The sequence below is a fragment of the Urocitellus parryii genome, chromosome 5, assembly GCF_045843805.1.
Source record: "Urocitellus parryii isolate mUroPar1 chromosome 5, mUroPar1.hap1, whole genome shotgun sequence".
NCBI lineage: Eukaryota > Metazoa > Chordata > Mammalia > Rodentia > Sciuridae > Urocitellus > Urocitellus parryii.
This window is the reverse complement of record NC_135535.1, coordinates 91704418-91728418: the sequence shown is the minus strand read 5'-3', so window position 1 is coordinate 91728418 and position 24001 is coordinate 91704418. Positions and strand designations below refer to the sequence as shown.

Sequence of the window (24001 nt, the reverse complement as noted above, 5' to 3'; positions counted from 1 at the left end):
TTTTAAGCACTGAGTTTTAATTGCTATTCTGTACACACTGAAAATTAGAAGCCTTGAAAATATTTACATGCTAATAACCTCTGGTGCATAACGCAAAAAACCTTGGCCACTGGAGCAAAGGTCCTACTTAAGTTCAATCAACACATGCTTCCCTTAAAAAATTCCTTCTTATAGTTTCTCTCTAATGTGAACTGCAAAGGAAGGAGCAGGTGGCTTCCATGTGTTTACTGAAAATATTCTCTTCCCTAGCAGAAATGTAACATTTAACTGTTATTAATATGAACATTGACTTTTATAATATGTTTTAAATGTTGTTTATGGAGATTTGCATTGGGTTCACTTAAGGCAGAAATATTTTGGTCATATAAGCTCAAATGTCCTCCCTTACAGGGCAATGGGTGTCCCAGTCATGACACCTAATCCTCTCTTCTGTTGATTCAGTGGGGACTCTGAGAGATCGCCTAGATTGGCTCTCTACCATAATTCTACAAAAAATATTGAAATTGTTATGATAGATCTGATCCAACCCCAAGTGATCCCTGGGATTTAGGAACAATTACAAGGAGCCCATCCAGATAGGCTTCTGCAGAAGAGAAGTCTTAGAAAGGAAAAGGGTAATCCAAATAGTCCTGACAACTATTGTTGCTGTTACATAGATCAAGACATATTTTCTAAATCTCCCTCATCCTCGGAAGAAAGAACCATTTCCTTAATCTCTTTTTTCTAATCCACCAGGACTAATACAGATGGTGCCTGATGCTATCACCCTGGCAAAGATCCATCGCCATTCTGGGCTGATAGGACCCCTGAAAGAAAACACCATCAAAAAGTGGTTCAGCCAGCACAACCACTTAAAGACCGATTATGACAAGGTCTGTCCTGCTGCAACTAATTTTAAGTAATGTGCTTAAATAAAAATATGCTTTGGTTCATTAGGTATTCTGATTCATGGGAAAGTAAATTAAGTACACCTTGAGTTCTAATTCTCTCATCATCAGTCTCATAATAATGACACAGTTTAAATGACATATTAACGAGATAAAACATTTCTATGTTTGGTTTTCATTCTCAGTGAAATTCCTAGCCATTAATAAAACATCTCTTTGCTCAGCTGCCTCTCTTACAACAATTTCACCCAAGATGATGGCCCCTTGAAACTACCTCCTTCAAGTAATTTCCACTTGTTTGTACACAATCTCTAATTTCTATAAATAACCACCCCTCCTTTGCTAAATACTTTGTTACTTGCTCTGCTTTTCTGTCTTCCATTCTTGTGATGGTTTGTAGAATGCATAATTGTGTGTGTGTGTGTGTGTGTGTGTGTGTACTTTACAAAATGTACTGCAAACATTTTGCTCCCAGTTTATATCACTTTGACACCTGGTCTATAATGTACAGTTGTGCAGTTTCTGCTCTATACTAGGCTCCTGAGTGAAGGTTGAGTGTGACTAGAGTCAGGCCTAGTTCTACTTACCAACTCATGAACTTGTATAGTTTGGTAACCCAGAGCACTAATTCATCTAAAATTGTAATACTGGCCAATGTTAATTTGGTCAGAACTGCCCTGGGCACTGACATCCTCTCATTCTGGGAAACTTTTCAGTTTGGGGAAAACAGGGATGATTGCTCACCCTATCCAACATGGGCCATGATAAGGAGACTGAGGAATTCCTCTGTTCCATACCATAATGAACTTGAAGGGAAGCCAAAAGCAGGGTTTTAGGTGCCAAATAACAAATAATGAGATTATCTTAAAATATGCCTTTTAACTATTCCTAAAATTTCAACTTGATTTTTGCACACACAGCTCTCATCAATGCTTTGAAGTGTATCCACATACATTTGCTTTACACAACTACCATGTATAGGAAATATGTTACTATCTTCATTTTATAGGTGAAGAAATTCTAGACAGACAAATAATTGACTTGATCAGGTACCTGAGAGCCCTGGAACTAAGCGATCCAAGTGTCCTGGCATGTATTTCAGTGTCACAGACTTCCACTCCAGCAAGTTTTCCATGTCATTCTGGGATACTTGTAACCTTTACACAACCAACCCCTCATGGTTACACAAAGTTGATGAACGCGATGCATGTTCCTAAGACCATTTTTTTTTGGCGGGGTGGTAGACTATTTTTGGAAAGAAACCTCTGATTATTAAAGAAGCATAAGCCACAATTAATTTAGTGGTAATCTGCTTCTAGCCACACAGACATTCACTAATGTATATTGTACTGAAATACTTTCAGAAATTAACTGGATAACCTAAGGGTAAACAAAATGTTACTAGTAACTCAGTATAGGTTTTCTGTGTCCCCAAAATTCAAATATTTAAAAATGGTATTTAAAATATTTTGAATGTTGCCTCTGTGGAAAGACAGTGTTGGTCCATGTTGGTTTTTCTTCTTTTATTTTGAAAAAAAAATCATTCAATATTGTATAGTTGAGGCATCAAAAAAAAAAACAAACAGAAATCCTCTCCAGTAAGCTAAGAAAATTAACTCCATGTGAATGAGACACTTTTTCCCAATTTTCATGAAAAAGAATGCTAAAGAGAAGATTGCTTCGTGATCTTCTATGTCATATCAAGAATCAGCCACTTATCCAGGCCCTTCTCTCTGTTAAGATACAGAAATTGTTCTCAATTGTGTAAAATTTTGCTTTTCTCGTTTATTTTTTACCATTATCTCTGAGGCTAACACATTTTCTCACTTTTTTTTTCTATTTTTGTGTTACTGTTTCTCAATTCATTAGGCCTTGAGGAACTTTTTCTATTCCTGCGCTGGCTGGTGTGTGGTAACGTTCATCCTGGGAGTCTGTGACCGTCACAATGATAATATCATGCTGATAAAGTCCGGCCACATGTTTCATATTGACTTTGGAAAATTTTTAGGTCATGCACAAACATTTGGAGGGATAAAAAGGTCAGTGCACAAATGTTTATTATAATAATTAAGCAATGTCCTAAGTACTATGTAACATGTAATAGCATAAAAACTCTGAAGATGACTTGCTTCCCATCTCTCAAATCCCCCTAGGCAAAGTAAATGTGACTATATACCTAAGAAGAATGAGGAGCAAATTTTTGTTAATGAAACAAATTGGGTTTTTGCAAATTGTTAGTGGAACTGAATAAAATCATGCTAAGTGAAATAAGCCAGACTCAGAAATTCAAGGGTTGAATGTTTTTCTCTCATTTGTGGAAGCTAGAAAGAAAGATAAAAGGAATAATAATAATAATAATAATAATAATAATAATAATAAAAAGTGATTTCACAAGAACAGAAAAGAGATCATTAGACTACAAGTGGGAGACAAAGGGAAGAGAGGAAGAAAAGGAAAAGAATAGGGAATTATGCTATGTGCATGTATGAATATATCACAATGCATTCCAGTTTTATATGAAACTGAAAATAAATAGAAAGAAGACTAATACAATAGAGGGAGGGTATGGAAGAGAGAAAGGATGGGTCCAAAAGAAAAAGTACTGGGGATTAAAATGGAGCAAACTATGTTACATCCATTTATGACTATATCACAATAAACCCCACTATTATGTCTAACTATCCTGCACTAATTTTAAAAAGTAAAAAAAAAAAAAGTTAATTGACTAGCTCAGCCTTCCCCCATGAGATACTAATCCCATCCCAGCTTGAGTTATTTGAAGTAATAGTTTTGCTTTCCTGTAGACCTTGAATAGACAGTGAAACCCGAGTTGATGCGTACATCTGGTATATTGCCCAAAGCATCACCACTGTTCTATCATAAAACTAGCACACCTCCCACACTGAATTACCCTTGAAACATTCCAAAAATGCAGAATGAGTACCTACCATTCAAGGGCATTGAGCATACAATAGCAAACAAAGCAGATGCCAACTCTGACTTCTTTGTAGTAGGGTGGACAGACAACTAAACAAATAAATAAGTGAAGAAATAATATTAGGAACTGAGAACTTCCATTAGCAAACTAAAGCAGAGAAATGGTGTAGAAAATGACTGGGGCAGGGATACTATTTTAAAGAGGCCTCTCAGAGAAGACAAAGTACTGGGTAATGAGTGGTCACCTGGTGAAGATCCATGAGAAGAGTGTTCCAGGATGAGAGATCACACAGAACTGCCCTTCTCAGTTGAGTTCTCCAGAAACCTAGAAATCCTATCTCCATGCTTACACCAACTCTGAGGTTGTCTTAAACTTTCTGACTTCAGTGAGAGAAAAAACAACATCTCACTTATGAATGTGAAGGATTTCACATCCTGTGCGTAAACAAACAATCCCTTCTTAAGTTTTAATTGTGAGATTAAATAGGATTTACACCAGCAGATTAAATCAAAGGGCAGTTCAGCCCCAGCATTACTTAATGATTCTGGATAAAATTTGGCTAATCCCTACAGTGGAAATAAGAAATTCCTTCAGCCTTCTGATGCCTGTTGGCTTTCTTTTGAACTACTGCTTAATCATTTTCTTTATTTTTTTAAATTTTCTCTCCCAAAGATACAAATTGAGTAGTTATCAAATTGTGCATCCACAATTTTCACTCATTTCTCTGGTGACAATAATTTCTATATAGTCATTTTGGATATATCACATTGCGTAAAAGATATTATTGCACAAAAGATATTATTATAGCAGTAAACTATATTTTAACTCAATAATTCCTTCATGGCTATTTTTTTCTTATAAAACAGGCAATATTAAGAAAATCAGTTATTAGTGACGTTTATTGCTTTTCTCATTCATTGTTTCAAACTCTTATTTTTCAGTCTATCTTTCCAGTCCATATGAACTTTCACAATGGTAATGCTAACCTTGCATTAAGTCTTTCTAGTAGCTTTCTTTCTAAATACTTTTAGGGGCAGCATGAGCCTTGGTTAAACAAGGCCACTTTGGAGCCATTCTATGTTTTTTTTTTTAATTCCATGCTACCATCGGGTCACCATATGATCTTGACTCCCCTATGCCTTAGTTTTCTCATTGATAAAACAGATTTTTGTTTGAAGATTGAGTTGATATATGTAAAGTGCTTTGAAGAATGTCTAACACTAAGTGAGGGCTTTATACATGTTTGTTGTCATTAATTGTAAGTGTTCTAAATGAAGTGACAAGAAATAAGATCACATCTCTGGGTGATAGATACTATTCACAGAAATTCCCTATATCTGCAGTAATTTTGACATTATTTTCACTAATTACCACTGATGTAATTCTTTTAAGTTTAATTTTGAATTTGGGTATTATAATACTTAAATTCTTAATCTTCTCAATTTGAAACCATCTTCTTTTAAAAATAAACTTTCTTAACATATGAAAAAATTAATTTTATTCTATTCCAGTCATTCTGGGTCAGTACATTATTCATTGTAAGTCAAATGCTAATAGAAATTAATAATCTCCCACATGTTATGATTTACTTAAATGAAATTAGATGGGTCTCATTGGTTTGTTAATCATGATTGTTTACTAAGAATCACTGTGATCCTTCTCACTCAAAGCAGATCTTAACATTGTGAGTCTTCCACCAGGAAAGTACACTTTGTAATGTCTCACCACCTGCGAATGCCTTTAAAGACATCTTTGTATCTTAAGCATCTAGTATAGAAAAAGAGGTTCAATTATGGTTGATGGAAAGATCACTCCAAAAGTGTCATCAAATTTACTTCCCTTCACTTCAGAAAGTTTTTCTAAATAAAACATTATTCAGGACGAGTCCATATTCTGTTGCCATAACTGGAAATTCACTGCACAACTTTTTGACCTAAAGGTCATTCCATATTTGGGAGTCTGGGGAAGGAGACCCAGAGTTCCTACAGAGTGTCACAAAGCTAGTCCCTGGCAAGCTCCACACCACATATGAATGGAGCACTCTCCAGGGACAAGTCTGTCATTCCCCCCTTCTCACCATTACCCCTCTACTATTTCACCTTATCATTCCCCTGTTTTATGTTTCCTTTGAAAGCCCCATTATATTTACCTCACCAGGGTAAGTTTACACAGTTTCTCTGTTAAGAAACATTAATATTCTTCAAGAAGAGAATTTATAGGTTTTCATATGGAAAAGGTGAAGAAGAGTTTGAAAGAGAACAAAAGGAAAGGAAAGAAGGAAGAAGGGAAAGAGAACAACTTAAACAGTGTAAGGATTCTGTCTTCCTGTGCTCAGTTAGCCTACACCCCAGAGAGAAAAGAACAAGGGTCACACGGTGAGCCTTTACAGCTGGTTTAAGGTAACATATGCCTGTCACTATAAGCATTTCATAGCCCTGACTCTAAATTTAGTCTTCAAAGAAAGACTACAAATGTTTCCTAAATGTAAGTCTACTAAAGGAGCTTCATCACTAAAGAATCAGTGCTCTGCTTTTATTGCTGGGAAAACTACCCATAGGGTTAAACTCAGTAAGAAACAGTATGCCCACTTCAAGCCCGACACATAAATTTTGGTCATGCATCTTTGTAACTTTACGGGTGACTTCAATGTTTTCAGAGGTAATATGGCTATTCTTGGTTTTCACCTCCCACCTAATTTCAGATTATACCCCTACTTAAAATATGATATCACAAATAGCTCTTCACCCAAGTATTATAGCGCTGATAAGCTTTTCCTCACATCCATTCTGACTTCTGTTCCAAGCATATGACCTCAGTTCACCCCTCAACTCAAGCTCAAGGGGAACATACACGGCAATTTGAAGGATGTAAGCCATCTCTTCCTGCCCTGTGGTGAAATCCTACTCCACTATCAAATCAGACCCACTATATTAGACGTAGAGAAGTAGACTGATAATCTTGAAGAGGGAGCTATTTAAACTACCCTCTTCAAATAAGAGGGATAATATACTTGAGCCAGTATCGGAAGTTATTAAGCAGTTAAAGATCAAGGACTTCCAGCAGTCTAACTTAGGGACACACAGTGAATTTACAAAAGAGGCCAGACTAGAGGAGGTGGGGGTAAGTTTTACATTTTAAAAATTATTGGTGAGACTCCCCTTAGTTAATAATTGCTGGGAGCTTGGAGATCTCACAGGACGTTAAATGTTCTTTCTGTAATAGTAACATGCACCCTTATGTTCTCATTATATTGTACATGTGAGGTTTCTTGCATTGCCTAATTATACAAGGTTCTATCCTATCCAATGGAGATTGCAAGTTTGCCTTCTCAATTAACTCATGGATATTAGATCAGAGACTTGTGTTCTTTCTGTTGGGCAGCAAAATTTGCTCTTTAAAATGTAGGTCGTGTGTGATATCAAGAAAAGGGTAAGCTTAAACATCCCCCAATGCACTCTAGTCATTTGTTTCTATGTTAATATCACTCACCATTATGCATATCTACAACTTTTAGAAATCTTTAAAACAAGATATTTTATTTTTACTATAGTATTTCCTGGTGACAAAATATTTGAAATTTATGAAATTAATACAAATAATTTTAATAATAACAACAAAATATGCCTCTTCACTGAGTCCCACATTTTAGTTCAGGGTACAAATACATCATTGAAGCATGTGTGTCTATCTTTTTTTTTTTAACTGATTTTTATCAGTTGCTCCACAAAAAGAAGAAATATCTGTGTGCATAGAGTCCAATAGAAAGATTCTACTATCATAAATTCTTGCTAGAATTCTCTTTCCTTTCCCCTCTTCCTATCCCTGCCACCATCACCAACATTGAAGCAGATGGCTCCTCCCAAATTGCGGAGGCTGTGATGCAGCTCATTCCTGAGCTGGCACAAAGCAAGTGCTCTGTAGTGTGGTGCCGCATCAAGTGTGGGGATCAGACTCTAATAGAAATAGTCAAAAATACCTTTTAAATCATCATCTAGCAATAGCTCTATTCAAACAGAAGCTCTTCAAGAACGCTCTTGCGTTCTCTCTTTGACACTTGAAGGCAGAGAGAAGTTTCAGTTATTGTAACTTGTTCAAGGTCATAAGTCATAGGTGATAGAACCATGGGAATTTGCCAGGATAGTGTCTTTTCTCCATGATCCCAATACACCGCCTGTTCTCTCCAGCACTGGCACAGATGGCTGCTTCTTTAGTTAGTACCAAATGACATAGCTATCTCACATTTATGGCCCTGATGTATACTAAATTCATATCTTTAAAACCTACAACCAAATGTCTTGCAAGATGTTTGCACTGCAAAAGGCATGCAAAAACTGAGACTAAGTGTGAAGGTAGCAGGGCAGCTCTCTCATCTACAGGCATTTTCTCTTTGAGTTAAAAGGCAGGCAGAAATGTGAAACTGTCTTTAAAAATGTTTTTAAATGACTAGTAGGCATAGCAAAGCTAATATGAGTTAAATACCTATGATATGTGATTATAATTTTAGAGCACATCCACGTCTATTCTATTAAGCTTAGTGTAGTCAAAGACCACCCTGCACTACCGGGACCAAGCCCAGTGGTATTATCTAGACTGCATAATTCACATTTGAGGAAGTTGCTTCTGGGAACTACTGTACCCTGAAATAGCTTATGTGTGCAATACTTAAAAATGGAACATCCTTTTCTGAGTATGTGCGTATTTGTTTAAGGAACAATTCAGTAAATGAAAGGCTTTCATTGTGAAGATATAAGCACCTCAGCTATTTCAGAGTGAATTCATTGCAGTTAACATGGCTTGTCCATTCCCTCAATAATGTATTTTACAGTAAGACCATTTCCATTGTGGGGGCTAGCAACAGGGGGAAGATTTCAAGAGCAAGTATAACATAAACAGGACTTAAATCAGTGGGGAAAGGGGAAAACACAGCCTACGGTGGAGCATCTTGTGAATGTCAATGTGGACACCTAAGAGGATTGGGGGCCATAGCAACCCACCGCTCACTCTGCTACACGGCAGCAGTCAGTGTCAAACTGCTGAGCCAACAAGTCGTCACCATTTTCAAATGGATCATCCTGCTGGCCCTGTGATGGCACTGAAGTTCTGTGGCCACCTTCCCACTCTCCACAACAATTTGTCCTTTATCTTTTCAAGATAAACATCAGATCCCTCACAAACAATTCTCTAAAGAGATGAACGTACCTCCTACTTTATTGAGAAAATAAAACCATCTGAACCAATGCTGCTCTTCTACCCAATGTAAAATCACAGATTTACATTTGCACCCAAACTTCTGGCTTTCTCTTATAAAACCAGATTTTTTTTCTTTCTTTCTAAAGCCAAGAGATGCTTTGGAGCCACTTTCCTCCCTGCTTTGGGTGAACATTGTACTATCAATAATTCATTTCTTTCCTTCCATATTATCCTCTCCCTCTGTAATAATCTTTTAAGATAAACGTATCTCCTCAAAGTTTAAATGATTTTGTCTCCAAACCCCCAGGCTTCATACTGTTCTGCTCAACTTCACAAACTTCCTGAACACCTTGTTCATAAACTTGACCTCCATTTCCTCGCCTCCCAACCAAACCAGAGCTACTTCAATCTGGATTTATTCTTCATAAATTGTTAAGATCTGCAATGACCTCCGTAGTGCTAAATCCAGCAATACTCCTTCCTCATTTCACCTGACTTATCCGCAGGTTCTAACAGTGTTGACTCCTACCTCAGAATCTCTCTTCACTTGCTCTCTGCAGTGCTTCCTCACCTGCTAGATTTTCTCGTCTTTTCAAATCCGATTCAAGATGATTTTCTTTTCTCACGCTGTGAAACGTTTGATCCCTAGGACTCCCCTGAGCTCTCATCTCTTATCACTTTATGGTTTCTGGAAGCTAGTATCATCTATAAACAAGGCTTCTCTTCATGTCCATATCCAGATAACTCCTAAAACTTTTAATTTTATCTTTTTGAGATCATTATAGATTCACATGTAGTTGTAAGAAACAATACATACAGACCCATATACCCCTGATCATTTTCCCCCAGTGATACCATCTCATAGCAGTTACCACAACCAGGCTACTGATGCTATTTTAGTCAAGTTACAGAGCAGTTTTGTCTCCACCAGGATCCCTCATGTCACCCTCATGAACCTTCACCTAGCTCGTTCACACTCTCTGCCTCTATAACCTCATCCCCTGGCAACCACCAATCTACTTTCCATTTCTAAATAATTTTGTCATTTCAAGAATGTTGCATAGGGCTAGGGTTATAGTTCAGTGGTAGAGCGCTTGCCTGGCATGTGGAGGCACTGGGTTTGAATCTCAGCATCGCATATCAATAAATAAATGAATGAATGAATGAATGAATGAATGAATGAATAGGTCCATTGACAACTAAAAGAAATAGTTAAAAAAAAGTTGCATAAAGGTAACCATATAGAAATATAATGTTTGGAGATTGGCTTTTCATGCAGCATAGTTTGTAGATTAATTCAAGCTGTTATATTTTCAAAGCTATGTCCCTTTGCTGAAAAATGATATTCCATTATATGGGTATTCCACAGTCTGTTTAAACATTCATCTGCTGGAGGACATCTGAGGTACTCTAGGTTTCTGGTTATTATGAATAAAACTGCTATGAGCAATTCATGTATGGATTTTTTAACAAATATTTTCATTTTTCTAAGATAAATGCTCAAAAGTATAATTGTTGGTAGGTACATATTGCTTTGGATTTTAAGAAACTGCCAAGTGGTTTTCCAGAATGGCTGTACAGATCTCAAATTTTCACCAGCAAAGTATGAGTGACAGATTCTCCACATCCTTACAAGCATTTGATATTGTCATTTTTTTTAAAAAAAATTCAGTCCTTCTGATGGATATGTGGTGATACCTCATTATAGGTTAATCTGCATTTCCCTGTGACTAATGATATTGAACATCTTTTCATTGTAAATATTTTCCACCTACACATCCTCTCCCATGAAATATCCCTCAGGTCTTTTGCCAGTTTCTACTGGTATTGTTTGATTTTTTTTACCATTAAATTTTGAGAGTTTTAAAAATATATTCCAAATACTAGTACTTTGCTGCCCAGTTTTAAAATATCATCTTCCAGTCACTTAACATTGTTTTTCTCAGAGTAAAACTTTTTAATTAAATTATTTGCCTAGTCTTAGATCCCAAAGGATTTCCCTTGTGTTTTTTCATAAAAGTTTTACAGTATTGTGTTTTATATTTACCTGTGAACTATTTTTAGCTAGCTTTTTGTTTTAGGTTTGAGGTTTAGATCAAGGTTTATATTTTTACCTGTGGGTACCCAAATGTTTCGGTATAATCTGTTCAAAGGAGTATTCATTTTTTCTCCATCAAACTGCTTTTCAAAACGTTGTTAAAAATCAGTTTGGCAGGTCGGCTGTTGGACATTTCTGTAATCCCAGCAGTTTGGAGGCTGAGGCAGAAAGATCATGAGTTCAAAGCCAGCCTCAGCAACTGCGAGGCACTAAGCAACTCAATGAGACCTTGTCTCTAATATAAAAATATAAAATAGGGCTGGGGATGTAGTACAGTGGTTGAGTGCAATTCCCAGTACCAAAAAAAAAAAAAAAAATCAGTTTGCCGTATTTGTGCAGGTCTATTTCTATGTTATTCATTCTGTTCCACTGACCTGTGTGTCTCTACCTGCAGTCCCTTAGTTAGATGACTTAGACAACAACCTAGCAAGAAATTGAGGTACCTCTTTATAGCCTAATAAAAGCAGAAGTCTAGCCTCCCCACCTTGCCCTTTGCAAGGTGAGGGGAGTTTTGGTCACACTCTTCAGCCGTGTTTGGCTGGAATAAAGTGATTTTCATCCAATCATTTTATGTTTTGTTAAGCTTCCCTTTTTGGTACTTTGGCTAGAGAGAACAGGCTTCCCTTGGACCATTTTTTGTCTGCACCCATTGGTATTTCTGCACATACTAGATCGTAGGCTTCTTCAGCCACTTGCCTGGAATATTAAAGGCAAAGGAAAACTCAGAGAACACACCACCATGCTGTTTCTGGAGTATTGATGCCTCCAGTCGTGTGTCTTATTTTCTATGCCTTTAGGAGTCGTTTTATGTTTGTTTAAATATAAATTACAGGGATTTTTAGTGTAGTCAGTGGGAGGAACAAGGAGAAATATGCCTACTTCATCTTTTCAGAAACAGAAGATTGACTCACAAAATTTTACCTCCAGCCTACATACATCTTTTCTCTAAGGTCCTAGACAAATATCTTCCTTGTCATCCACTTTTGAAAGTCTCCAAGGTCCCTCTAATGTAGCTCACAGCTGAGCCACCCTGAAAGGTTCTGTACAGTCTCCCAGCTACACAAGGAAAGAAAATTTAAAGTTATTCTTGGCACCTCTTATTTCTCACATTCTAAACTATAATGAAGTCTTTCCCATTTATTTCTTTTGGAGTTTTTGTTTGTTTGTTTGTTTTGTTTTGTTTTGTTTTTGTTTTTGTTTTTTGTCTTCCCACTTCCCTGTATCTGTATGCCACCATCCTCTAAGCTATTATCAGATCAGATCAAACTTTCTGCAGAACTCTCCTCTGTTCTACCCACATAATCCTCCAAATGTTTCTCCATGGTACTTCTAGAGCAATTTTATCAAAACACTATTGTTATTATTCAATACATTTATGTTGCTTTTAGAACAGTGGGTTTTAAAGCTCTTTAACCTCACCTTTAAGCCTTGCACATATCCACTGTAGATGTTTAATAAGTACCTTTTGACAAATGGTTTTAGTGCTCTAAAACTGTAAGAGTATACCTCTCTAACTATGTTCAAGTCATCTAAAAGGCAGAGATAGAGCCTAAAACTCTATGTATCCTCAGTGTAGCAGCAATCTAAATGCTTATGACAATGATCTTGGTATTCTAATGACTTTATAAAATATTATATCTATTACACAACTTAAAGAAAAGCTGACACAAAAGTAACACAGATCAAGTTATTAACTATCCTGCATTTCTCATATCAAGAGAACTCATTTACCCTTAGTTATTACTATCTGCTTTTCATATAAATATTCTAAAATGTCCAAGTATATATATACTTGGAAATTATATATGGAAATCTATTAAAAAAAACTCTTAGCATTTTTGCAGATTAATCATCTCTGGAAAAAATTGTCATAAATTTATAAAGAATTGAATTTTGACAACAAAATGATAGAATCATAATAAGTTTGTTCACATGGTCTTCCCACTTAAGTGTTTAATTATCACAAGTCCTTCCCTGTAGAATGGTGTTAATTTATTATTACATTCATTATATATAAGAGAATATCATCAAAATATTGTATCAGGTACTAAGACTATATAAAAGAAAGGAGGAATACTTCCTCTTCTCTTGAAAATCACATGTCCCTTGGGTTGAAAAAAAATCCTAAGACTTCTAGCAAGGGATAATTAGAGAAGATGTCTTCCCTCTGGTAAGAAAAGATATTTTGACCTTGATCTCTAAATCAGCATTAGAGCATCAGGAAAGAAAGAGAGAATAAGACTGAGTGGGAAAAAATACAGGTAAAAGGTACAAAAGTGAGAACGGGTAGATCTTAAACAATGGTAAAACTACTAATCTAGAAATTAATGTAGGGATTGTCACAATAAAAAAGTTCTATAGTGTATTTATATAACTATAAATGAGATATTTTCAACATATGATTTTTGGAATGTAATAATATAACTCTGATAGGTCAATCTCCAACCTTCCTTTTTGCCACAACCAATTTATACATCAAATTGGCATATAATTCTGAACTTCAGAGATAGACTCTAAAACCTTAATTCTACAACCTAGGATTAGGTTGCATTTGAGTCAACTGATAAACTAAATCACAATGAAAACTCCAACAGCCTACAGGAGTGGAATCGGATTTTATTTCATATGTGAGGCTTCTTTTTCATTTATAGAAAAGTTTTAGTATAATTCTGAATTAAAAAAATTCTTAGAAGTATGCCTTAAAATTATATAGAAAAGATACAGCATTTTATTTTGTTGGACTTACTGAACATTTAGACTATGATAATGTCTATACATACAATTGGTTTCTCCAATTTTATGATTAGTTTATAATTTTCTCTAGGTTTGATACGCTTCTTTATATACTTGCTTTCTGTATGGTTTTTCTGTGTCTGATTTATAATGGTGGCTCCATAGAAGAAGGATGTGTTATCTCATGAAATTGAGCATAATTTCAAAAACTTTCCAAGAGATAAATCAGTTTGGTCCATTTTATTTTTTTCCTATTGAAAAGAAAAAAAAAAGTAAATCTATCATATCAGAAGGGAAATTTTTATGAATCTGTGAAATTTAAAATTCTTGTAAAATTATTTCCAAAGTTCTATTCAAGTTAGTAAACATAGTATAGAAAGTAGGAAAATAAATTGGAAAACTGTAACATATAAAATTAAGATTTTTTTTCTGATTATGGAAGTCACTAAACTCTACTACATGTCAGCAGTAGTGATGACTACAAGGTTAGTGATATATAAAAATACTTCCAAATTCAAAGGCCCACTCATGCAGCACAGAGGTTCGGTGGAGACACTGGGAATAAATTAAACTTTAAAGTAAAGATGGGATTCCTTTTTTGGATGGCATTTTTTAATCAGAAGACAGAGATGTATCTATGACAAGGTTCAGCTATGAGAATCCTCTTGGTCATTTAGGAACTAACAACAATAACTAAAATTTGTTGAATGTCTCCTGTATGTCAGGCTTGTGTTCTAAGCACTTGTACATGTTTTAAGTCATTTAAGTCATCCAATCCAGGAGTCAAGTGCTTTCTTCCTGATATTACAAAGGAGGAGATGAAGGTCTGCATAAGATAACCTTCCTGGGGTCCCAAACTCATCAGTGGCAGGAACCTATTTGAAGCCTGACCCATAGGGCCTGTAGTCCCTTCTTTCTACCTACAGTGTCCCTACTCATTGCTCTTCTCAAGTGCACAGCCCTCTCCATGTGTGAGGCATTGACCTACATCTTCCCAGTTAGTGCTCACAGCCATTCTAAGATCTGGGTATTATGGACCCATTTAAAGAGGAGGAAATTGAGACATACCAAGCCCAAGGTCAGAACACATGCTTTATCTCATGTTTTCAACACCTTCTCCTCCCAGCTTAGCCTTAAAGAAAAAGGACTTATAAAGTCAATTCATAGAAAATAGGTTAGAAAGTGAGTAAAGGCCCAGTAAAAATTATTTTGACCAAATATTGAGAATTTTGACTTGGGAGTTGAGACACATTCCTCAGTGTGTGCTAAAAAAAAAAAAAAAAAAATTGCTAAGTGGATGAATATAAAGTGAAATAAAGGTCTTGGTATTCCATCCTCTCTTCTGGATGGCCAGTAGTAACATGGATCACAAAATATAATTTTAAAATAAAATGAAATGACTACAGCCAAGCAAAGCTAGTTTATTTTTATATATTTTTTAAATGCTTTGCCTCCAGTTGGAGTCTATGTCCTCAGGTCTGCCACAAAATACCTGTTGTAGCTTTCTCTTGTTTTGAGAGAGAGAGAGAAAGAGAGAGAGAATTTTTTTTTTTTGATAGATGGACATAACACAATTCCTTTATTTTTTTTTAATGTGGTGCTGAGAATCGAACCTGGGTCCCACCCATGCTAGGTGAGCGCTCTACTGCTGAGCCACAGTCCCAGCCCCCTGCTGTAGCTTTCTGATCTAAATATCCACACTTCTAAAAGGCCAGATTCATGAGATTCTCCACTTTCTTATATCTTTACTAAAATAGCTAAGAAACAACAATAAAGAACACTCTTCTTTATTTCAAAAAATAAAAGGCCTACCTCAAAATATGCAACTTTTCTATTATGAGTTGGTCTAACCTTATTTGTATGCAAGCTGCTACGCTCAAATTCAAACACATTTTATTCCAATCCATTTTTTTAAAGACCTTCATTTTTTAAATAATTTTTACCCCAAACTATATTCCCACCATAAATTTTTCTAGAACTCAGGACAAACTAGTATCAAAACTGTTTTACAATTTCACTATCTAATGAGTGAGCTTCATCCAAAAGAGGTGTCTCCAATCTTCTCTCTGCTGTTTCTGTTAGAAGTGTTAACACTTCATCTTGGGCCTCTCCAGTTCTCAAATAACATAATAAAAAATGGAAACAGGACCACCATCTCTCTGGTTTTTCCATCCTTGAGACTACAGGGGGCAGTATTACTTATATAACAACATGGCCTGTTCCTGTTCTTCCTACCTGATCAGCATTTTTATTGGATATAGTGTGAAATGACATATAGCTATCTTTTTCCCTGCTAAGGATATGACAGTAAATTGGTAACATTTATTTTTTTCATAATTTGCTTTCTAAAAGAACTTTTATTACAATATCTTAGCTTTTTCTGAAAACACTTTTTCTCCAAAAGGTCAAGCTATCTTCTAAGAAAGAAGAATTTTTTTTTTAAATATGGGAAGGTCAAAATCATGATCTGTTTTATAATTTTAAAATTTAACAGTAAATATACTTTTTTAAAAGATTTTGCATAGATATTATCTTATTATTAAATTGATCTTATATTTTAATAGATGATATTCCCATTCAAATATAATTGTGAATTAAACACTTGAGATAATATGAATCAACATAGTAACATAATATCCTTTCCTCTGTTGCAGCCCTCAATTAGTAAATTTCTCCAGCTATCCACCAATGAAGGAGGTTCATCCATTAGAGCAAAGAGAAAAATCACAACAAAATTCAAGCGTAAATAAGTTACAACTGCATAATTTAACCTACAAACCATTTCTCCTTTCTCTTACAATTGCTATTATTTTTGGTTCCTAGGGACCGAGCCCCTTTTATTTTTACATCGGAGATGGAGTACTTTATTACAGAGGGTGGAAAAAACCCACAGCATTTCCAAGATTTTGTGGAGCTTTGCTGTAGAGCATATAATATTGTCAGAAAACACAGCCAACTGCTCTTGAACCTGCTAGAAATGGTAAGTCCTTTGGGGAAATAACAAAAATAATAAGCTTCATTCAGGTCTCTCTCTCAGTAGTCTATTTTTTGCTAATGGCTTGGTGTTCCCCAAAGAGCTTTTCAGAACAGAGAGAAATGAACAAACTGAGAGGACCATGGAACAGCTTCTAAACACACTTTTGATAATTCAATATGTGGAACTATTATTAATAATAGTTATTGTCTCAAATTTTCCTATTCCCAACAATATTGATGCACTCAGAGGTTATCCCAGTATATTTTTACTCAGGTTTTAAAGCACCTTAGATTTTATTGTGCAGTAGTATTTTTCAAAAATGCTTAAAAATTCTCTCCTTCATATATCCATGGCAACCTAATGATGCAGACCAAGCAATAATTTTTCCTGGTTTCCTCCAATCTCTGCCCATTTGCCTATTTTTTAGATTAAGAAACTAAGAGTCAAAATGTAAAGTGACTTGCTAGCAATTCAGAGAAGAGTCCATTTAGTGGTATATATTGGGTCTATTGAGACATGATCCTATATGCTCTGTTGACTAATAGGGGAAATTTAATATTTCTTTCCTCTGTTCAATCCAAAGAGATGAAGAAGAGTTACATGGGAGGGGGTAGCCTGAAAGAAAGATATTCTGGGAGAAGGATGTGATTCCCTTGGTTACAACATACACACCAGTAATTGCATCAATTTGTTGGAGAGAAGCATGCCACGGTCCATCAGTGTGGGGCATAGAGTCAATTCAAAGTGGTTAAAAGCTTTCAGAGGACAATAAATCTGCTAGACGTTATTAAAGGCATAGAGTTAGAGGTTGGGCCTCCCTGAGGTTTGAATCTAGCTTGACATTTTATGGATTCCATTCCTCAGAGCATGTTACCTAATCCTAAAAATACTACTAAATGAAGATAATAGCATCTACCTTGTAGAGTTGATGAATAAATGATCTAATAATGAATACTTTGCCCAGACCGGGCACTGTTGTAAATGCTTTATGGATATTAATTGATTAAATTCATAATAATCCTAATTGACAACTAATATAAAGCATTTAGAATAGTACCTGTCACATAGTAATGTTCAATTGGATAATATTATTATGCTAAATTCTTGTTACTTTACAAGAACACTGTTCAGTACAGTATCCTCTGGTCAAATTAAACCTAATCTCATTTAAATTTAAATTATTATTATGTAAATTAAAAATTCAGTTCCTCAATCTCACTAGCAACTTTTTTTTTTCTTCTTGGTACTGGGAATTGAATCCAGGAAGACTCTACCTCACTGAGCTACATACACAGTTCTCTTTTATTTTTTATGATGAGACAGGGTCTCATTAAATTGCTGAGGATCCCTTGAACTTGTGATCCTCATGCCTTAGTCTTCCGGGATTACAGATATGCACCAGCATGCCCAGTTTTATGAGTTACTTTTAAAATGCTCAATAAGCCTTGTGGCAAGTGGCACCATATGGGACAGCACCGATATAAAAACATCCTCCATCATCACAGAAAAATTCTAGCTAGTCCTACTGAATAAATGTTGACTTTGTTGCAACAATTTGGAGTGTGGTTTTAACTTTCAAACAACATAGCCACTGTACTTCTTTCTACCTTGAAAAATAAAGATTTCTAAAAATACTAGAAACATGTCCTTCATGTAAAAAGACACTTTGGTTTCTTCTTATGTAAACTAAATACAGAAGGTTCTGACCATCTCCAGAGTCTTCCAATTGAATTTCCAAAAACAGCCAATGATTCATACCGATAGTCTGCATTCTCTCTCCCAGTTCTATCAGACCATAGTGCTGCATGGGATGGCTTACAGATTATAATAAGCCAAGTTCATACCACAAAGCAAACTGGACAAGGACTAAGTCCGTGAACTTGACTCCAACATAGAGGCAGTATCAACTCTAATATCCCCTTAGACTTTAGCAAGATCAATTCATGAATCCATGAGCTCCTATATGCTTACTGTATGACAGACACGGTGAATGATATGTCAATGTATATGACCTAGTTAGAGTTTAAAGTTTTTTGAATTTAGTAAGGGAGCTAAAATTGTGTATACAAATAAATGAGGTGTCCAGCATTTCAAAATGTCTATAATGCTATAAATAACTGCATAAAGGGAGTAATTCCAAATTTTACCAACTGCCTTACCAGAGACATTTCAAAAATATACCTAAAGCAGAAAAACACAAATATAGCTTCTCAGGTGACACTAAAATTATGCTGGATGACAATTTAGCAAGTTAAATAATATGAAAGGACAACCTCTCAAAAAATAGATTCAGAAAGCTACTGGTAGGTTTTTTCTCTTGTTTAATTAATTTTTCTACATACCTTAAAAAAGATTCAACATGTGTTATAATTTATTAAATAATCATTAATGTCATTCCATATGTAATGCTATTTCATATAAAATAAATAGATACATGGTATTTACTCAAAATAATTCCTCATAAATACTTTAGTTTTTGCAAGTTTCTGGTATACAATATATTAAAAAATTGTTCTATGTTCTAATTTAATCAAGGATTGACTTTTAGGCTAAGGGAAAAGTGTTGACAATGGAAGATATTAATTCAGATTAAGCATATAATCTTTGATTTAGACTATTAAACTGAAACAGAAGAGAAGCAATCTGGACCAGTTAAACCCATAAACAAACATAAAACATCAGTGTGCTGTTTCCTCAGTTTTTGATCATTTACCTTTAAATTCCTTTCTTTTTTCTCAAGGGTGTATCTTATGGGACTCCATGGATAAAGCATTTAGTGAAGGTTTCAGGACCACAGGTTCTCTGGTAAACCTTCTGATAAAATAAAAAACAAGTTTAAATTTGTGAAAGATTATTTTTCACTTATGCATGTATCTACCTTCCCCTTAATTCTGTCTCAAGCTGATTCTTGTGGTGTTAAATTCCTTTAAAATAATTCAATCTAATACACCATGGCCCATTTACAATTTGAGATATACTTGGCATGGGCCATAAATTCTATCTTCCATGAATGGTCAATACCCAGTGTTATTAGCCACGGGTATTTGGTGGGTTCACACTGGAGTTATTGACTCATCCTCAGCAGAGAGCAGAGCAGGTTTACAGATATTTTCAGTGTTCTTTATTTCCTCCTGGGAAAAAATAATCTATGAAATTCCCATCTTACTTAAAAGCAACATCTGTAAGAGACCCAAGAGTGTTAGTGGCTGAATTCACTTACATAAAAGCCTGTATTTCATCAGCTTTTCTCTCATTAAAAAATCAATATCAACTATTATGAAAGACTCCGAAAGAACACAAGGACCATTCACCCAGTTTAAAATGTTTATTACACCCATTATTATATCAGATATTTCCCTGCAGAAATCTTACTAGTTTCTCTATGATGCAGGGAAGACTGCCTACCTCTCTAAGCAAAGCTATAAAAATAGATTTGGACTTAGTAGGACAAGAACAGAAATAGAAACTTTAAAAATGCTCTTGTCCTTATAAAAAGTTACTTATCTAGTCATTATCTACATCTGTCCAATGCCTGTTCTACCTGATCTTTCCCTTCGATACTGCCCCAGTTACAGAAATTGCCCATGCAGTTACAGAAATTGCCCATGCAGTCTAGACCAGGAGGCACTTGAACCACATTGCCAGGGGGCAGAGAACAGATATGGCTAAGTGGTTCAGCTACCAGGGGCCATCAGCACCCTGTAGGGTTCAATCACAACACCCACATCCTCCATTCCTCTCCAAGAAAGGGAAACATTATTAATGGCAAACTTAGCACTGGCCACCTTTACTCAGGGACAAATGGGGAGAGAGAGAAGTGCATCTGCTTTGACAGTCTGTACTTGGATGCACTATAGTGTGTGTGTGTGTGTGTGTGTGTGTGTGTGTGTGTGTTGTGTAGGCAGAGGAAAGAGTAAATGTAGCACCTACCTTCCAAAAGAAATGTTTGACAGTGTCCTGGTCAAGCAGGTGTCAATTCAGGGTATTCAAATAAGACTAGAATCCAACATAAGCTCTAGAGAAGAAGCCTGTTTTTAGCTAATGAATGATCATGGTGGGATAAAAAAAGAAATCTGCCTCAATAAGTACGCAGATGTCTCTAGGACTCTAAGTACAGAGATGATGAGATAAAACTTAATCTGGATTCTAATTGCTGTTGGGAATGTGTCTCCCTGTGGTTGATTTTGGTTAGTTTAGTAGTCTGTCAGTGCTGACTTTGCTAGTAGCATGTTTTCAAAGCCTAATAGCATCTGGAATTTTTTCTATTCACTCATTTATTCATTTACCCATTCATGCATTATTCCACAGACATACATGAAGTTCCAACTATTTACAAAGCACCATGCTAAGCAATATAGACAGATCAACACGGAATCAAAGCTCAATTCCTGCTCTCAAAAAACTTAAAATCTAACATGAAAAAAACCTTCATAAACAACACATAGTAAAAGCTAGGAATTGGTACTGTGAAAGGTAGAGCCAAGATATGATTGCTGTACAAAGATAGCAGTAATTAAACCTCATCAAGAGGATCAGTGATGCTTCAAGGAGGAGGAAGTATTTAAGTGGAGCACTGTAAAAGATTTTCAGTAGGCAAGGAAGGAGAGGAAAAGCATTACTGACTAGGAATTGGGGGAGGCATATAAGTATCCATGGCAGTTTTAAGAGCTTGGGTACAGCATGTGTTGGAAATGGATGTGATCAAGTGTGCCTAGTCTGTGGTACAGATGGAGGCCTCTGTAGGAAAAGACAAGGTTCAAGTGATATCGCAGTTAGATTATAAAAGTCATTTATGAACAGAATGAGGTTTAGACTTTAATACATAGACCTTTAAAAAATGAGAGGAGTATGTTTGTTTATAGAGAAGACAGTACCATTGTCCTTCTTGGATATTAGATAGATAAATCAATTTATGGGATTAAAGATGTAATGGTTCGAGAAGTTATTCAAGAAACTTAGGCAAAGGAACAGCTGAACTAGAACACGGGTAGTTGCAGTGAAACACAGGGGAATGCATCCGAGAGTCTGTTGAAATTTTTTCATAGAAGTAAGTGATTGACCATGAAAATCAGGAAAAATAGGGATTGGAAGAAAATATGAATTTCTTGTCAGCTGCACAGAGGTGACAGTGTAAAGGGAGATATGAAACAGGAAAAAAGGAGGAAAGATTGATAGAACTGACTCAAATTTAGATATGGTGATTTGAAATGCCACGCAATTGCCCCTGAGGAGAGGCAGTTGGCAACTCTCCAGGACTAGCTGATCCATTTCTGTGGTTTCAGCTACCAACTGTGTGCTAATGACTCCCAAATCTATATTTACAGCTGTGTGCTTTGGACTCTTTTCATCTCTCTCGATATATTCAATCAATCACTCAGTTTTCCCAATTCTACTTTCTTCATATATTTGAGATCCAATAATGTCTCCACTCCAAACCAGTTTCTAGTCCAGCCTCTTACGTGGACCCTGTCTAATGAATTTTGATACACAACCATGGTGATCTTTCTGAAACAGAGTCAGTTCTTTCAGTCAAATGTAAAAACATTTAAAGAGCTCTCTCTTACTTTAGGATATGGCACACATCTTTAATATTGTAAAATACTCTACCCTGTTTGCTTTTTCATCCCCATCTCTTGGTGATCAGACATATAATTCTCTGTTTTCCAGAAAACCTTCCTGGATTTCTTTTTGCAAGCACAGTAAAAGCATCTTGGTCTCCTTTGTACATCCATACATGCTGTTCCCTCATCCTGGGTGGGGACTGTGGGAAAGAAGAGCAGTTTCAAACCCACATTTTTCTCATTCAAACTTCATCAAATCAAATACAACTTCACCCTTCCTCTATAACCACAACCACGTGACCACTTTGTCCTTGATTATTAGGATTAACTTCTCATTGTAAAACTGTCTCTACTTTAGAACAGGAAATCATTCATCATCTTAGTCATAGAGGTCCTGAAAGATAGTTTTCTTCTTCTTGAAAAAGTTTGAATTTGTTTCAAAAAGACCTATTTTTTTTTCCTCTGAGAATTTTGCCTACAACTAGAGAGAATATTATCCCTTCAGTCTACAGCGTAAGGTAAACAAAGTACTTTTCTGAAGATTTGCAGAAAAATACCTGTTCAATTTTATTCTTAATTATTTCATGACTTAATAATCTTTAATAAACATAGTCACCATTCAACTGGGGAAGACTGCAATGTGAGAGAGAGCCACCACGGAGTCATGAAGAAAGAGAGGACTAAGCACCAGAGTATAACAGTGTTATCCTCCGCTGTTACACATCATTTGAACTGGACATGCCACTTGCAGCTTTCTAGGGATTAAACTTATCTTCTCCAAAATGCACAATATTACATAAGTTTTGTGTAATATTTTGAAATGTGCAAAAGTATCTCTCATTCATTAGCCATTTGATTCTCCCAGAGCATGTTGGGTATTTTTATACCTACTTTAGAAATGAGAAAGTAGAAATTCAGTGAGTTAAGGAACTTTCTCAAGATCACTCAGATTTTAAGTGGAGGATCCAGAAATTCTGACATGGGGATAAAAGGAATTTCATGCTTTCTTCACTGGTCTACTAGGAAAATTAAATTAAATTGTTAATCTATGAGCATTTTGCCAATTACAATCATTCTTTTTATTATTGTTGCTATTGCTTCTACCACTAAAATTCCTGAACCTACATTCATTCCCATATATAAATTGAAGACCATTGTATGCAAACTTATGTTTATATGCCTATCAAAATACACCAAATGAGTCTAATTTTTTTCTGCATTTCCTCTTTTTGTTTGTTTGTTTGTTTTTTGGTTTTGGATTTTATTGTTACAAAGATGCTACATGCAGGACTGCCTGAGCTAAGTGGAATCCAAGACCTGAAATATGTGTATGATAATCTTCGTCCACAAGACACAGACCTGGAAGCAACAAGCCATTTTACCAAGTAAGATGAGCTGTGAATGTGTGAGTGTGCATAAGTGTGCATGTCAGACAGAAGTTCCACATCTAAGGTGATTTCTGGTAATGCAATAATTTCATGAAGCTGCCATTTCTAGAATCAGCTTGGGTGCTAATTTCCAGAGAACAGAGTGGAGCAGCACGCATGCCTGGCAGGCCTTAATCAGTGTTTTTGTAGCAAGCTATTGTTTGCTAACCAGCCCTTCATCTAGCAGATT

At 35.7% G+C, this 24001-nt stretch overlaps 1 protein-coding gene across 3 annotated transcripts in view; it reads left to right on the top strand.

Moving 5' to 3' along the window:
* Positions 1-24001, top strand: part of Pik3c2g (phosphatidylinositol-4-phosphate 3-kinase catalytic subunit type 2 gamma) — a 332111-nt gene that overhangs the window by 224206 nt on the left and 83904 nt on the right. For all 3 annotated transcript variants that reach the window (XM_026391946.2, XM_026391945.2, XM_026391944.2), the window contains 4 exons: positions 736-872; positions 2757-2926; positions 16670-16826; positions 23660-23769. In XM_026391946.2, coding sequence (XP_026247731.2) covers positions 736-872; positions 2757-2926; positions 16670-16826; positions 23660-23769 — 574 coding nt within the window. The remainder of the gene's footprint in view (positions 1-735; positions 873-2756; positions 2927-16669; positions 16827-23659; positions 23770-24001) is intronic.